This window comes from Psammomys obesus, unplaced genomic scaffold, assembly GCF_907164565.1.
Source record: "Psammomys obesus unplaced genomic scaffold, mPsaObe1.curated_primary_1811, whole genome shotgun sequence".
NCBI classification, from domain to species: Eukaryota; Metazoa; Chordata; class Mammalia; order Rodentia; family Muridae; genus Psammomys; species Psammomys obesus.
In genome coordinates this window covers 333,916-350,604 of record NW_026592890.1, presented here as the reverse complement: position 1 = coordinate 350,604, position 16,689 = coordinate 333,916, and the positions used below count along the sequence as shown (strand labels likewise).

General features: G+C 47.4%; 1 protein-coding gene across 1 annotated transcript; it reads right to left on the bottom strand.

The window, feature by feature from the left end:
• Positions 1 to 244: 244 nt before the first annotated feature.
• On the bottom strand, positions 245 to 16,224 carry Iyd (iodotyrosine deiodinase). Its single transcript, XM_055616032.1, has 6 exons — positions 16,008 to 16,224; positions 9,343 to 9,534; positions 8,195 to 8,354; positions 3,819 to 3,975; positions 1,790 to 1,960; positions 245 to 624 (listed from the first exon to the last, which is right to left on the bottom strand). Exons 1-6 carry the CDS (start codon positions 16,171 to 16,173, stop codon positions 613 to 615), a joined length of 858 nt encoding a protein of 285 aa, XP_055472007.1. The 5' UTR covers positions 16,174 to 16,224; the 3' UTR covers positions 245 to 612.
• Positions 16,225 to 16,689: the final 465 nt, after the last annotated feature.

Here is a 16,689-nt window from a genome sequence, read left to right as displayed (position 1 = left end):
ATGTGGAATTCTCGATTTTCTTCATCTTCTCTAGTTGCTGCATACTTGAATAGTTACGCTAAGAACCCTCTTCCTCCATCTCATGCCCTAGAGCAGAGGCTAGTCTGGACCCTATAAAGGGTACAAGGTCCTTTTTGTGCCTTAGTTTCACTCAGTGGCACAGATGAAAACAAAAATATACCAAAGAATTTTGTAAGCTCCATTTCCAGACCTTAGAAAAAGGTTGTTTGTTGGTTTGTGTGTATGTTGTTTATACTGTGACAAGAAAGTATGTTTATTATTCTGATATTTAGAACACAGAGAAACTTTGTTCAATATAACAATAAGCTGTACAACAATTGGTTCCTAACCCCACCCACGAGGGTCTACTAAAGCCACAATAGCATTAAAAGAAACCTCATTCAGTGAAGCCCCAGGGACACATAGTTATCACAAGTGAAGGGAGGGAAAGCATGCAGAGGAAACTGAAGATTTGTGGAGATGTTGGAAACTTGCAGATCTTTCAAAGGGCCTCAGGGCTGAAGCTGCTGCTTCCTGTGAAGTCTCATTCTATTTCAGAGCAAAGAAAGACCTTCCTTCTCTCAGACACCAGCTTACAACAACTTCCTCTTATTAATGGTCCAGCTGAGGTGTGAAGAAGAAAAAAAGAGGGAGAACATGGAGAAAAGGATAAAAAGAAAAGGGAGGAAGAGGAGGTAGAGGAGGGAGGCAGCCATGGTAGTGACATGAAAAGGTGAGTAGACTAGCTGAATGGAGAACTTCTCAAACAACAAAACAAAGGCAAGTACATCAGGAGGTCCCTGGGAGGCCTGATTCACTAGCTCTGGCAGGTCCAGCTGGACACCTGTGACCAGGACAGTCCCAAACAGCTTTGCTGGTATCTGAAGAACAGGTAGGTGTGTTTCATGAGAACAAGTAGGAAGGAGGCACTGAGTGTGCTAAACAGTGTCTCTGAGAGACGAGACTGCCTACGGTGGTTGCTGCCTCCTTTGGTGTAAATACCTCCGCCATGAACCATTTTAGACTGCAAGTGGCTTAACTGTTGTCTAATTCCAGAAGACTGAACCGCCAGCTTCCAAGTGCTAGTACCAGCACACTCTGACACAGCCCAGGCAGCTCCATCATGTGTAGATGAATGCCAGCTACAGCCACCGCATGCAGAGGGCCCCTGGTTCTGTGAGTGCCACAGTTTAGATACTTTAGGGATAGGTGATTCAAAATTCGCAGAATCTCTATGGACAGAATAGGCTTCAATAGCACATTCTTAATCTCAAAGCCGCCAGAAAGCAGAGAGCAGAAAGACCACTTGATTAGTCACTATTTAGATGAAAAATCATCCCCTATAGCAAAATTTCTAATGTGACTTCTCTTTATGAATTGTTTAGGTAAATGAAAAAATAACACCTATAATTTTGTAGAGAAGTTAAGGTGTGCCTGCTTCTTGACCTTCTGCTCCAGGTGTTCACTAAAATAGTTCATCAAAACTCACTTACTGGACTGTAAGTTCTAGAAAGTGTGGGAAAATATCACTATGTGAAAAGTGGCCTTCCTTGCACACTGGTTTGCAGGAGAAGACCTGATTCAGAGGGCAAGAGAAGCCAGCAGACCCAGGAGGAGAGATGCTGGTGTCATCCCCACATCCCAGCATCCCAGCATCCCCACATCCCAGCATCCCCACATCCCAGCATCCCCACATCCCCACATCCCCACACCCCCACATCCCAGCATCCCCACATCCCCACATCCCCACATCCCAGCATCTCCTTGAGTTGGCCAACTATACTATCACCATGATCTGGTCCAGAGCTTTCCTCTTGAGGTCAGGCACTGTGGCCTCTCTGCTAGGGTACCCCACAGGAAGCAGAACAAGCAGCTTTTCATGTGAGGGGCGGCCCAAGAGCACCCTCAGACGAGGACCACAGTTGAGGGGGGTGGTAGTAACTGTCACTAGCCCTGCATTCTGAAACAAGAGAACAAATGAGCATTTTAAAGTCAGGCCAAACCATGGCTCTTTCCCCAGCCTGGGGCCATTCTCATCTTTGCTACTGGTGCTCACTTCATTTTTCCTTGAAGTTGGGCAGCAAAGAGGCTGCCAGCTCAGGTGATGTACCGTGAACCTTGCCTGTACCCCTTGACCTGCTGCCTTCCTTTAGATGAGCAGCTAGAAATGTCTTCTTTTACAATGAAGCTTGGGCAATAGGAATGGCTGTTTTATAGAAACAGGGTTGAAAAGTGTATCTATGACACAGATAAGCTTTTCGTCTGTACCTTGTATCTGACCATAACACAATGGCAGTCCATCAGCACCTTTCTCAGCCTAAGTCCATTACAATTTTCCTGACAAATGTTTGGTTTTCTTTTCTTTCTTTCTTTTTTCAGAATTCCAGTTACCTGTCTGCCTGTATTTTGTTCCTAATAGCCATATAGCAACATTTGAACCCATATATATTTAAGGATCTGAAGAGAGTTATCATGGGCTTTCCTGAGGTCTTATACAGCCCATCACATATCTTCATCCATAAAAAGCATATAATGCCTCGGAACACTGCTCCATTAGTAAGGTGCTTGCCTTGCAAGTGTAAGACCCTGGATCCAACCTCAAAGAACTCATCTTGAAATGATTTTTAAAAGCAAGGCATTATGATACATGTAGCAGAAGCAGAGACAGATGTATCTGTGCAAACATGGAGTGTCCTCAAGCTCCCCCTTCCCCATGCCTCCCCAGTCACCTGGCCACCTTGGAGCCTGAGTCAGGAGGGAGGCCCTGAGCTGCCTCTGGCCTCACTCATGGCCAGCCCAACCCACCGAGTCACTGTGCTAGGAATCAGGGTCCAGGGGCAGCTTTCTCACTTCCCTCAGTCATGATCTCCTTTGAAATTCTGGGAAACTGGAAGTCAGCAGGCTCAACAGCAAAGCTAGCGCTGTGGGAAGGCGCTGGTCCCGGGCTCACCCTGCTTCTCCGCTTCTCCCCAACTGTCAATCAACTACAGCACTCACTGGACTGATCCTGTCCCCAGACACCTCCGTCCATCAGCCTGCGGTGTCACGAGGGAACACAAAAGCCCCCCCCCCTTTAGAATGGCTGAGAAGCAGCAGCGGCTGGACGGTGTGGGCGCTCATCCACACACACGTCAATGGAATCGACCCTTCCTTCAAAGCAGAGCCATTCTCTTTTGCAGGATTGTTTGTTGTGATAATTTGTAAGTTTAGCTTCTCTCCCTCATCCCTCACCTGAACCCCAACTCTCCATCAGGCAAACTGTTATGAGCTATCTAATCCCCAGTGTCTCCCAGAGAGGACACGGGGTCTCTGAGGCAGAACTCAGCCCTGCTCCACTTCACATTCTTGCTGTTCTAGCACCCCAGTAGAAAGGCAGTGTGTAAGTACATGGCTTCCTGCGGCAATGCAACACAGTAAACCTTTCAAGAAGGAGCTAAGAGCCTGATGGCTGTTTAACCATCCCTCCGGCCTGGAAAGGGGCAGCACACACAGCAAGGGAGTGCATCTCAGAGACTTTCAGGCTCAGCTCTCTTCTCCTGTGACTGCTCAAATCCTCCAGTCACAAGCTCTCGCAGAAGAGAGCAAGCACACAGCATTCGTGACCCTGAGCTATTGCAACTGGGAGAATTTCAGCCTGCAGACACGTTACCCACCAGTCCAGGTTTCCGGGGTTTGTTGTCACATCGGGGTTAACCTTCCGAGGAACACAGACTTAGATAAACAATCTCCAAATGGCCCGTAGTTGGAAACGTGGCTAAACTTTCCAGGAAAGCCCTCGTGGTCTCCAAGGGTCCTGGGGCCTGGGGCGGGCGGCATACCTGCAGCGCGGCCAGCAGGAGGCCACAGGCAATGGACACACTGATCTCATTGTAGTAGTGGACCTTTTTCTTTCCGTTCGTAGCAAAGCCGTGGACTTGCTTGAAAACGAGAATCAGAACTGGGGCAGTGTCCAAGTATTCCTTAATCCAATTGGTTCTGGGGGGCAGGGTAGAAAGAATATTCAGAAGAATAGTTTTTGGGGTACGCCATTGTTAGAAACCTACCTTAGCTTATCTATAATTTTTAAATACACATTTACTTGTCTTTTTCTATTTAAATTGAAAGAGACTAGATTTTTAATTTTTTGCCACATTCATCCTTTTCTATGAGGTTAATGAAGTTGATATATGTACACTGTTGTGTGCTTAGCATGGAAAAGCATGCACACTGCTGAGAGACAGAAAGACCCTATAGCCTTAGACTGCCAAGCTGATATTCAATGAAGTGAAGCCTGCTGAGTGCTACTGAAGAATTAGATAACAGATGTATCGGACCACTCTGAAAGAAAAACGTGAATTAAAAAACAAACCAGCAAACACTGGAAGCCACAAAAGGGCAGTGAAGACGAGGAAGTGGGGGTTGGAGAAAGCGTCCCAGGAAGAGCGAGTGGATGAGGACAGATGCTCAGGAAGGAGGATGTGTGGGAGGCCAGAGTGGAGGGCATGCCGGGGCCTGGCTGGGCTGGAGGATCAGGGAGACGTCCCAGGACCTTGCCCTGATGTGGTAGGTGGCGGCTGGTTTACCTTGCGGGGCTCAGAGGAGCACCGCGTGGCCAGGCCCCTTTCAGAAACGCGTGCTGTGTTGGCGAGGATGAAAGCACCAAGAGTGGTACCACTGAAGCACCAACTACAAAGTTGTCCCAGCGGGAGAGGACACAGACGCTGGACCATGGTCACGGCCCAGGCAGGAGGCCCGGGGAGAAGTGAGAGGAGAGGTCAGGGCTGCAGCTGCCACAGCAAGGAAAGAAGCAAGCAACAGTGGCGACGAGATGGCAGAAGGGTGGCAAGGGGTCCTAGGTGGGGGAGGAGGCAGGGCGCTCTGGGGAGCTGGAGGCCATTCATGTGGACACTGATGAAAACCTGAAATCGTTCTTTTCTAACTCTGAGTACATTTCCTTTGAGCCCGTTACCCTGGCCCTCCACCTATGCTGAACCTTTATTCTAGAGGAGATAAGGAAAGGAGAACTACAAGCCCGTAGAATCAGCTTTTCCAAGCTGCTGCCTTCTTCCCATGGGGCATTACATGTATTCATTACCAGGGAATGATGACTGTTCATTTTAACAGTTTAGCCTGGTTACAGGGAACTGTCTTAAAACACATCAGAAATGTCTACTCTGCTGCTCTCGAGCCGTCACTCTCAGGGGTCTCCCCTCCCACCTCAGCCAGCCTTGCCCCACTGGTTAGTGCATTTTTCACCTCACAGAGAGGGAGAAGGTTAATTACTGAGCTCAGCTCTGGGGCCAGCACAGCTGGTTTCCTTCTCACTGCAGCTTCCTCGTGTGCAAAGCCTAGGCTTGGTCATCGTGAGGATGACGTAAGTTAAGCTGTGGATGTGGCTTTTACTAACACAAGCATCACACATTGAGGTGACAGAAAGGCCAGAACGAGAGGGTCCCTCTTAGTCACATTGTGGGCTCACTCGATTTCTAGCACTCAGCGGTAACACACGCTGCCTTCAGGCCACGAGCAGCCCAGCTGTTCTCCATCATGCGTCCGGGAAGCCGAATGTGGCCACGAGGCCATGCGTGTGCCCCAGGCTACGTTCTGCTGTGTAAATTGTATTGGGTTTTGGACATTTTTATAATTTAAGATTCTGATTGTATTCCTAATGATTAGAATTAGAAATTTATTTCCTTATTATCTCATGTATGCGCGTGCATGTATGTATGTATGTATGCCATGTGCATATCTGTACCAAGGGAAGCCGGAAGAGGACACTGGGTCCCCTGGGACCAGAGTTACAAACCACGGTGAGCTGCCATGTGGGTGCTGAAAACCAGATTTGGGTCCTCTGTAAAGGCAGCGAGTGCCCTTAACCACCCAGCCCTTTCTCCAGACCTGACTAAATTTTAAACGGGTATAAAATATGTATAGAGATGAAGTGAACAATACAAAGTTTTTAAAAATTTAAGGAAGATTAAACAGTTTGCTTATACTTTAAGGCAACTTGATCATTCAAAAATATTTTTGTACTTACTTTGCTTAAGCATACTTTATCAACTGATCTTTGTTTAGTCTCAGTTAAATTAATTGAGTTTTTACTAATTTAATAAGACATCATATTAGAGCAAGTAAAAAAGGCCACAAGGAGCAAGGACTGCTGAAGGGAGAGTTGGCATTTTCAGATCTGGAAGAGCAGTGCATGTTTTAACCCCTGAGTCATCTCATCCCACAGTCCCAGCTTTTAACGGGTGCCAGGAATGCAAACACAGGCGCTGCCACCTGCCCCACAGTGTTCTTCCTGCTGGGTCAACTGCCCAGCTCCCATCCTCTCATGTTAACTAGTGTTTCTTCAGTCACTTAGTATTTACTCCTACAGCCTGGGTGTATAATGAGAGACTGGCTCCCTGAACCTTGGGAGGTGTGTGTGTGCATCTGTGTAAGCGTGTGTATATCTGCAGGTGTGTCTCTGTGTACATACTGATGGTTAAGCAACTCTATAACTTAATTGTATTCTCAAGAGCAACTTGGTTTGTATTGCGGATTTCTAAACAAAAACGTCTGTGAAATGAAAAGCAAAGTAGACTAATAGTTAAAATCTGGGGGGCTGGCGGCTATTTTAGATATAAGGAAGGTGTATGTAAGAGTGATGATGAGATGATGAGATGATAAAATACATAGATGAGACACCAATTAATTCCCTGTTGGTGATGGCGGGGAGAGAGAGCAGTTTCTGGTGGTTCTGTGTCCAGCTGGAGTCAGTGTCTCGCTAACTGCAGAACTCACCTTGACTCACACTCACTCATTTTGTTCATGAATACACAGTAGGAGTCGTCGTTTCCTTGTCAATACTCCACACTTATCTGAGAGCAGAGTATGGTGTTATGCACTCCATAATCTATTACCCTCTCATGATAAAAGCAGGACACGAGGGCCATGTCCTCTTACTCTCACTCTCATGCCTGGCCTAAAGGACCACTGTGTCTGCAGGTTTATGATCCTGTCCTTTCTCAGGCTCCTGTCACCGTGGCGAGTCAGGTGGTAGGTGACAGGCTGGCCATGGAAGGCCACCCCTGAAAGACAGAGCTTTTAGACCACTCTGCACTGAGAGCTGAGAGCCTGGGTTTCCCTCTGTAGGGCCTTGTGAGAGGTGAGAGCCAATACCCACCACTGCCCCACTTCCCCTTTTCTTTCTTTCTTTCTTTCTTTCTTTCTTTCTTTCTTTCTTTCTTTCCTTTCTTTCTTTCCTTCCTTCCTTCCTTTCTCTCTCTCTCTTTCTTTCTTTCCCTCCCTCCCTCCTTCCTTTCTTCCTTCCTTCTCTCCCTTTCTTCCTTCCTTTCTTTCTTTCTTTCTTTCTTTCTTTCTTTCTTTCTTTCTTTCTTTCTTTCTCTCTCTTTCTTTCCTTCTTCCTTCCCCACAGCCCTGATGCTTCTTTCATAGTGCAGACTACTTAAAACCTCTGCGATAACACAGTTTGGAAGATCCTATCAGTGCAGCAAAACATGAGTTTGCTTCATTCAAGATCCTGACAAGCATGTCACAATCTTATGTTCAGGACTGGTGGAAAGTGAAGTAATTCTTCAGTTTTACCTAAGAATCTATTATTTTTGGACTGGAGAGATGGCCGAGCAGTTAAGCGCACTTTCATTATTCCAGGGGGCCCAAGTTCAGATTCCAGTAACCACACGAGACAGTTATTAAGTGCCTGTAACTCCAGCTTTAGGGGATCACAATGCCGCTGGCTTCAACGAGAACCTACACATACATACCCCTCCTCTCTCTCTCTCTGTCACACACACACACTCACTCACACACACACACACACACACACACACACACACACACACACACAGGCACGCCCAAATAAGCACACACTTTAAAATATAAAATAACTCTTTAAACACTTTTTTAAAAATTAAAAGAAACAATTACTTGGATCAGAGCCTTTGCAGATGCCAAGTTTGACTTTTCATAACCAGTTCAAAATAAAATGAAGAAACAAAACAGAAAAGTGACAGGGTGGAACTTGATACCTCCAGCCTGTATGCACGCACTGCAATTCCACGTGGAGCCACATTAATATGGACACTGAATACACCATCAAAATAGAGTTATTAATAAAAATAATCTTAAATCCCACAAACCCAGGACCTGCAGTGGCCATTTCCTATGGTAACAGACAAACCAAGCGCCCCTAATTCCATCAGGTGTGTACCTCAGTTTCTTCAGGTCTGCGACCCACCGGTCTCCCATCCTTTTCATGTAATTTATCTCTTCCTCCTCCTCGATGATCCCTCGGATCTTATGCTTCATGTCTGGGTCCTTCACCACCACAAAGGTCCAGGGCTCCGTGTGGGCCCCGCTTGGAGCTGTTCCTATTGCCCGTTAAATTAAATTAAGCGAAAGACTGCAGGGGAGTGTAAGGCTGCTCATGAAGAGGAAATACGTTAGCAGGTGTTGTGGTGATACATATGATGTGTGGGTGATCCCACCCAGCAGCTGGGAGGCCTAGACGGGAAGGCCATGATTCGAAGTAATACCTTGTGTCAAAAAATACCTATAGAAGGGGGAAGAAGAGCAGGCAGAGAGAGAGGAGGAGGAGGGGAGCAGGGGGAGGAGAAGAAGAAGAGAATTCTACTTTAATTTAAACACACACTCACAGGACGGGGGGGGGGTAGTGACTGTTGCCACTTAGGTAAAGAATACAACTACCCAAGGCATTTGTATTCTTGACTGAAATGATGCCTTTTGGATTAAAGATGGATCTCAATGGGTGTGCAGCAAGCGCCACACTTGAACTTAAATGTGGCTTGGGTAGGAGTAAGATAACAGTTGAGGACAACATAGAAGGGTAACGGTGAAGGCAATCATTCATGCAGTGAATAGCTTCACTGTTCCTGGTTAGTTTCCCTTGAACAGAGATATTAATTTACATCTAAAGTGAAATTATCTTGCTTTAGTTTACGTTACAAATCTACAGAAGGAAACCTTACTATTTTGCTAGCTCAGCCAGTTACCATATTAGAGTGCCATGAGGTTCATTTCCCAGAAGATAAACATATAACTGTGAACTGGGTGTGAGGAAGGGGCCTGTCTAAGGAGGAGAGGTGTTTCTCCTGCAATAGATCATATTCAGAGTGTTTAGTTTTAAACAAAAGTTCGTAAAAGGTATTCACTTCAGAAGTTTTAAATTGTCATCACATCAGAATGTAGCAAGGAGAAATGCATGTTTCTGGTAGGGGAACCGTCACGAAGACACACTCGTGCTTTGTCGGCGTGTTTGGACGTCTTTGCTGTTCCAGTGCCGTCGCTGTCACGGCACCAGCAGAGCTGGCGCTCTCCAAGGCTCGGCGTGCTACCAACCTGCTGTTCTGATGACGTTTTCAATGACGTCCATTGGGACTTGCTCTCTGCTGATGAACCTGACGGAGCGCCTCTTACTGAGGAGCTCATAGAATTCCCGAGCTCGCGTCTTCATCTCTTGCTCTGAGTACCGGGTGTGAGAGAACGGGATGTGCTCCACACAGTCCTCTGACTCTTGCCATTCATCAGCATCTACAAAGGAGAGCCGGAAGAGCAGCACATTCAGCCACCTCCCTGGTCATAAGGTCACGGGGGGGGGGGGGGGCGTGGATACGGTTCCTGAAATGTTTATACATAAGTTATTAAGGTCAAACTGATCAACCAAATTAAAGAAAAAAAAAAGTCAATCTGATCACTGATCATAGTCATTCTTCAAGTTCTAAGTCAAAGCAAAAGAGGTTTTTGTTTTGTTTTTCCTGCAAAGAACAAATGGAAGTTTCTATTAAACCATAGAGTACGGCACTGACACACTCTCCCATTCCAGTCACCATATAAGGTGGTTTTGTCTTTGTCAAAGCACTGGGCTGACAACACTGTAAGGAATTCCAAAGTTAAAACCAAGGGAATATATGGACGTAGAGATGTGAGCTCAGAGGCCTCCTGCCTGCGTCTGCCAGGACAGTTCAGAGGCCTCCTGCCTCCGTCTGCCGGTTCCTCAGGTCCAGTCACCATTTTCTGATCCTTAGGATCAAGGACAACCGAAACCAAGGCTCACGCTGCACGGATAATAGGAAGCAGAATCAGCCTGGACCCTCAAGTTTCATCCTTTGGGAAAGTGTGAATTACAAATAAGTCATCGCTCAGGGGTCTATGACATGTTCCTCCTCTAACTCAGTGTTTCTTTTTGGAAGCACGGCAGTTTCCAGCAGAAGCAAATGATATTATGTACAGAATTTTAGAAACTTTCAATAATTTACCAATGTAATCCTTTACACAGGGGAAAAAATATCTTGAGCAAAATTATTCAAACCCATGTTTAGCAATAAAACCAGGTGCTCCAGTGCTCCAAGAATTCACAGGCTCAGAACAGCAAACTGTGACACTGTGCTTAGACAGGAAAAATATATACTTACATAAATCTCTAGAGTATTACTAAAGAAAGAATAAATGGTAACAGCAGAGATGAAAAATAGAGCTTCTGAAAAATAATAGAATTATTAAGGTTAAATTGCCTAAATAAGAGATAAGTGGAAGGTAAGAAAAAAAGAAAAGAAAAGCTTGAATAGGACAAAGCAAAAATGGAAAACATAAAAGATCAAGAAACCCGAGAGCCACTTTCTTTAGGACCAGGAAGAACAGCAAAGAAAGAAACAAGTGTTAAAGTTACACAGGCTTCTATGGGGTGGGGTGAGGCGGTGAAGACATCAAGTGTATCTGGAAAGGCCTTTAGAAGGAAGAGGAGTGTACATAGAGTGCTAGCCTGACGCACGAGTGGCTGGAGCAGCGAGCTGGAGACATCACGAGAGCTAACGTGGCTGCCCTGCACACGTAAGTCAGGCCACAGAAGAAACCCGGGGCCCATGCAGCCTCAGCTTCAGAGTGCAGGGCCCCGTGAAGTTACCTCCCTTGACATTCTCAAAAGCCTTCAAGAGGCATCAGTCTCCTGAAAGCATGTGAAGGTGATGTCTGTGTGTGAGAGAGAGTGTGTGTGTGAGAGCGAGGGTGTGTGTATAAAACAGAACAACTTTGGATGTTCTTCATTTTCTGTGGAGCAAGTTTTCTTTACTGGCCTGGGGCACAGCACGGTGGACAAGGTTGGCTTTAGAGAGCTTCAGGGATCTGTCTGACCCCGCTTCGCCAGCTCACAGGACAATGCCTAGACTCAGACTTATTTTTTAAAACTTATTATTGCTGTTTGTTTGGTTGGTCGGGTGTTTGTTGGTTTATTGGTTGTTTGTGGCTTCTTTTGTTTGTTTGTTTTGTCTCTAGTAGAGCAAGCTTGGCTGATGAGTGAGTTACATACATGCTCTACTTATAAGAAGCGAAGTGTGAAAAAGGAAGCCAAATCCTGACGTTGACTGTCCTAGAACTGTGAGTGTGTGAGCAGTTTTCTCCCGAGGGCCTCCACTCAGGAGATGCCAGGAGCAATGATTTTACCCTGGTTGGAGGTGATGATATTCTGGGCGGAGGGATGAGGTGCCATCGGTGGGTGTGATTGACTTGCCAAATTACTTTCAATGTCATAATCACACAGTTGCAAAACACAAAATATCATGCATGTATAGGTCACCTTTAGCAACATTCCCGTACTCTTCCTAGAATACTAAAATAGGCGGTTTGTTGAACAAGATCTTACTGAGAATGTATGGATAAAATAAGCATAATTTTATACCCTTAGAATTTATATGTGTAAACAAACCATCAAGTGTTTTAAGGACAGAATAATAGCCAGGTGAGGTGGCTCATGCCTGTAAACCCAGGCATGAGCCTGGGGAGGCAGATCTCTGTGAGTTCAAGGCCAACCTGGTCTACAAAGCAAGTCCAGGACAGCCAGAGAAACCCTGTCTTGAAAAACAAAAAGGGCTATACACAGAGAGCAAAGGGAGGTTCTGAGACAATGGATAAAAGGGAGGAACCTGAGCAGTAAGAGTCTGGCATATAAACAGCAAATGGCTCAGGTAGTGAAGGTGATTGCCACCAAGCCCAACAGACTGAGTATGATCCCAAGGACCCACATGGTAGAAAGACAACCAGCTCCTCAATTTGTCTTCTGACTTACATACATGCATGACATGGCACGTACATGCCTATGTATACAAACATACACACACAAAATCACAAAATAAGTAAAACAAAGTGAAGGTTGTTTGGTATCTAATGACGTTTTCAATGAATAAAAATAGTGAATTTTATAATACAAAATTTTTAATAGTTTGTGAGAGTGACCGTGGGAAAGGCTGTGTTTCCGGCCAGTCTGAACAGCTGAAAGAAACCTTGGCTGGGTCTCACTGGGCAAGGAAGAGAGGTCATTCCCAGAACACGAAGTAGTCCAAAAGCCAGGGTATATGCGCCCAATGGGTATGCCTCTGGTGCAACTGTGGACTACGGTTTGGTGTCATAGGAAGCAGGACTGACTGCACAGCAGGACTGACATACTCTAACATGCTTGTGTGGGACATATTAGACAGAGACAAGAATGCTAAAGAAAGGCCACACAGAAGCTGTAGCCATATCTGATGTGAGGGATGATGTTGACTTGGCCCATCATGGAAGTAGAAAGAACAACGGATGCCCAAAGCATCGTGATGAAAAACCCACCCGGAGACTTGCTTCCAAGGAAGATAGTCCTTCTTGGGTTTAGGTTTCGGGAGCTGGGTAGTGGTGGGCCGTTTTCTGAGATGAGAAAGAGTGGGAAAGGATCCATTTGGGAACCACAGGGCCTTAACGTGCAACAGAAATCAAGAGCCAGTTGACATTAAGATTCCTTTGAGTAAAGATGTTGTGTAATAAATGCCTCAGCCCAGAGGCCAGAGGCCAGAGGTCACAACAGCCACAGGAGACTCCGAGACAAAAGTGAGAGTAAAGACCCAGCCCTGAGAGATTCCGGTAGAGGGCAGGCAGAAAGCTGGCCCCACACATCTATGTTACATGTGCACCTAGAGTGACCTGAAATTAGAGCAGAGAAAGACAAGAAATGCTCACCAGAAAGAGACTGGCTACAGGGATGAGAACCCCAGCTGCAGCGTGAACGGCACCATGGCAGCTCTCAGCTGCTGTGAGGAAAGGTGTCCAGCACTTTGGGACCAGTGAGAACAGAGCTTCTTACCCTGTGAGTCATGACCTCTGGGAGTGGGGGTCGTCTAAGGGCCCTTTCACACGTCTTCTATCCTGCCTATCAGATATCTACATTACAATTCATAGCAGAAGCAAAATGACAGTTCTCAAGTAGGAATAAATAATGTTATGTCACAACATGAGGACTGTACTAAAGGGTCGCAGCATTAGGAAGGGTGAGAGCCACTGAGTTAGAAGGAAATGGGGGTGCCGACAGAGTCATCACCTGTATGCCTAGCTAGCTATCAGTTCGGAACGACTCTCAATACTGTCAGGCGTCCACACACACACATCCACAGGAGTGACCCGTGTAAGCTTGTGTTGAGAAGGTTGTACAGGAGCACTGTCACGGATGAGCTGCTCCCTTGGCTGAGCGACCAGTCAGCCACTCTTAAAACCCAGTCATGTCTGCGTAATCTGCAGACCAGAAGCATAGCCAGCTCCCAAGTCCAAGGTTCTCTCCTGGTGCAGCACCATGAAACAAGAGATGCAAACCAAGAGAGCTCGTCACCGCCGTAGGATTTTTCCCGAGTGACTCTCCCAGGCTGTGCACTGCAGGGCCACCCACACTGCAGCCTTCTCCGGGACAGAAGGCCCCACTCTGTCTGTGGGGTGAGGGCTGGGTGGTGGCTTGCAGCCTAGGAACTCAGCAGTCTCCTGCAGAGACATGGTGGAGAACTAGCAAGGCCCTCTGAAAGCAAACAGTGCCACTCCCCTCTGCTCCTAAACTCCTGACGGCTCCCAGGAATGTGGCCTCAGAGGGGAAGAGCGCTGTCTCTGAAACTGTGTTTTCACGCCTTCTTCATTCTAGGCTGTTCTGTGGGTGAGGCCACCCAGCTCTGTGCCGGGACCCTGGAAACAGACTTCTGGGTTCCTCCGTGCCTAGGTGGGCGGTGCCATCTCTGAGCCTCTGACTCCTGCAAAGGGGGATGGGATGATGGGAATGCCTGCCTTGTATTACTGTGAAGATGAGGAAGCCTACTCCACAAACGCCGCTGTGGCCTGGAGGCTCTTCCGCTGCGTCATCTTTCTGGAGGCCATCTCTCTACTGTAGTCCTCTTATCTTTGGGTGTCTCCCATGTTCTGCCCTCAGCCTTCTCTCAAACAGTGCCCACTCGGTGATGTCACCAGTTCCCTAACCACTGGGTGCCGCCACAAGCCGATGCCAGCCTCTGGCCAGTCTCTCATCTAACACTGTGGGTATCTTAAATCCAGCACGCCCCCACAGAGCCCTCTAAGCTGGCTCCTCCCACCCTGCCCACTGATGGCAGTGTCTCAACCATTCCCTCCCTCTTCCTTGCCTCTCTACACAGCCCCCCATCAAAGCACCATGCTTCACCAAAGCTTAGAACTATGCTAAGAGGGGTGCTTTCCCCGTGGGACCAGACAGTCCCCCACTTACACTGTCTGACTTGGAAGTCTGAACTTTACAGTGTCACAAAACCACAACCATATGCCCATCCTGTGTTTCCCTTCAGTGGAGCATTTGACAAACCACATGACACTCAGTATCTGGGTGTTGCTGGCTTTGCCTCGCTCTAGGCGATGGTAAACATCTACACGGGCTGAAGGGTGCCTGGCTAAGCTCTGGGGCTTGGCAGGCTACGGGCATCAGGCACCTTTTTGACTCACTTGCCATGGCTTCTCAGGACACAGCACATGAGGCTGTGCAGCTGGCTTTCTGAGCAGGGTGTCCTTCAGCACACGCCAACAGAGCTAGTCCTCCAGAGAAACTCTCTGGCTTGATTCATATGCAGACAAGCAGCTGTACTGTAACTCCCAGTGTCAAAGGGAGACAAGAACCTAGTCCTGAGATCAAGGCCGCCCCACACACACACACACACACACACACACACACACACAGAAACACATACACACACATATAGACACACACATACACACACATGCACACACACATATGTACATATGTACACATCCATGTATACACATGCTTACCACACACATGCACACATATATATCCACACACGAATACATGCACATATAAGTACACAGGAACATGCACACGCAGGTATCAGACAGCCTCCGGGGAGGAAGACTCACTGAAAATTAACCAGCTTCTCCCACTAGAGTCTGTTTCCCCACCCAGCTCAGGCAACCTGTCTCCAGGGCAGACTGCTCACAATTCTAGGAGACCCCCTCTCTCCTCCATTTTTCCAGTGCAGAGGTTCTCAGCCTGCGGGTTGTGACCCATTGGCGAAGGGGAGGGGGTGTCACATATCAGATATCCTGTATATCAGATATTTATATCACGATTCATAACAGCAGCAAACTTACAATTATGAAGTAGCAACAAAAATAATTTTATGGTGGGGGTCACCACAACATGAGCCCCTGTTGCTCCTGTCTGCTCACCCTCCAGGTTAGCTTTGTCCTTTCCCAAAGCCCTACCAGGTCTCCAAGCGTTTCCTAAACACCCTAGACCAGTTCCACGGGATCTGACTCCTTATTTTACCTCCTCCCCTAAATTGGCCCTTCATCTTTCTGAGCTTGGAGGCTACTCTTGTCTCTAACCCACAGGTCCTGGCACAATAAAAAAGTAGCTGATCCCTGGACATGCTACTTCCTCAGTTTAACATTTCCAATAAAGACCTGGCCAGGCTTGACGCCATTCTGTACAGACACCCCCCACCCCCAAAGAGAGACTGTATTGGCCAGCAGAGGGTCTGAGCCGGGAGAGACCTAAGCCTCCATGGCTTTGGACCGAGGAGGGGCTGGTGCCCGCAAGTGACCTGAGCAGCGACCCATCTTCGTCAAACATCCTGCTTTCACGGCAGGAGTGGTGATTCTACGGCCTGGCTGGCTTTCCATAGTCCTGGCATCCGTTTACGGGGTCACAAACAAGAGAAGGGCGAAGCCCCGGGGGCTGCTACCTTCCTCCACTGGAAGGTGGTCCGTGCTGTCTTTCAGATCTTCATCTCCCCAGGGCCGAGCTTGAGCCTCCTCCTTCCTTCTCTCCAGGTTTCCGTCGGCACTCTTAAAGACCCATACAATCACGACGCAGACAACTGCCACCAAGACCGGAGTGAGGAGAAACATGGTCGCAAGGCTGCCCCAGGAGGCGCGCACTCTCACACTCGCGTTTATGCAAACAGAGATGGAAGCAGGGAATGCTGGGAGTTAGAACGAGGAAGGAGCAAAGTGCAAACTCTCCAACTCCATGAGGACTTCACAGAGGAGCGAAGGTCACGGTCGGGTGCACGTGGGTTTGGTCCTGCTCTGCTGCGCGGGTGTGTAAAATCGTGCACTTGATCGATATGTTTTCATTTATCAGCGTGGACTGTGTTAAGCAGTGTGCTGTGCTGGATTACTGGCAATGGTAAAAAGGCATTTGACCTTCCTCCTCTTCGGCTTTTCTCTGGGAGCATCTCCAGCTTGCCTGAAGCTAGGAACTGCCCAGAGAGCTCATTTTCAAAAGAGCAGATTTATGAATATAAATTCTGCTGTCCTGAAAGAAAACGTCCAGAAAGAGGCTGTCAGGGTGCATTTTCAACAGCTTATGTATGAGTCACCCTCCTGAGGTTGTAATGTTTTTAACAGCCGTGCCAACACATG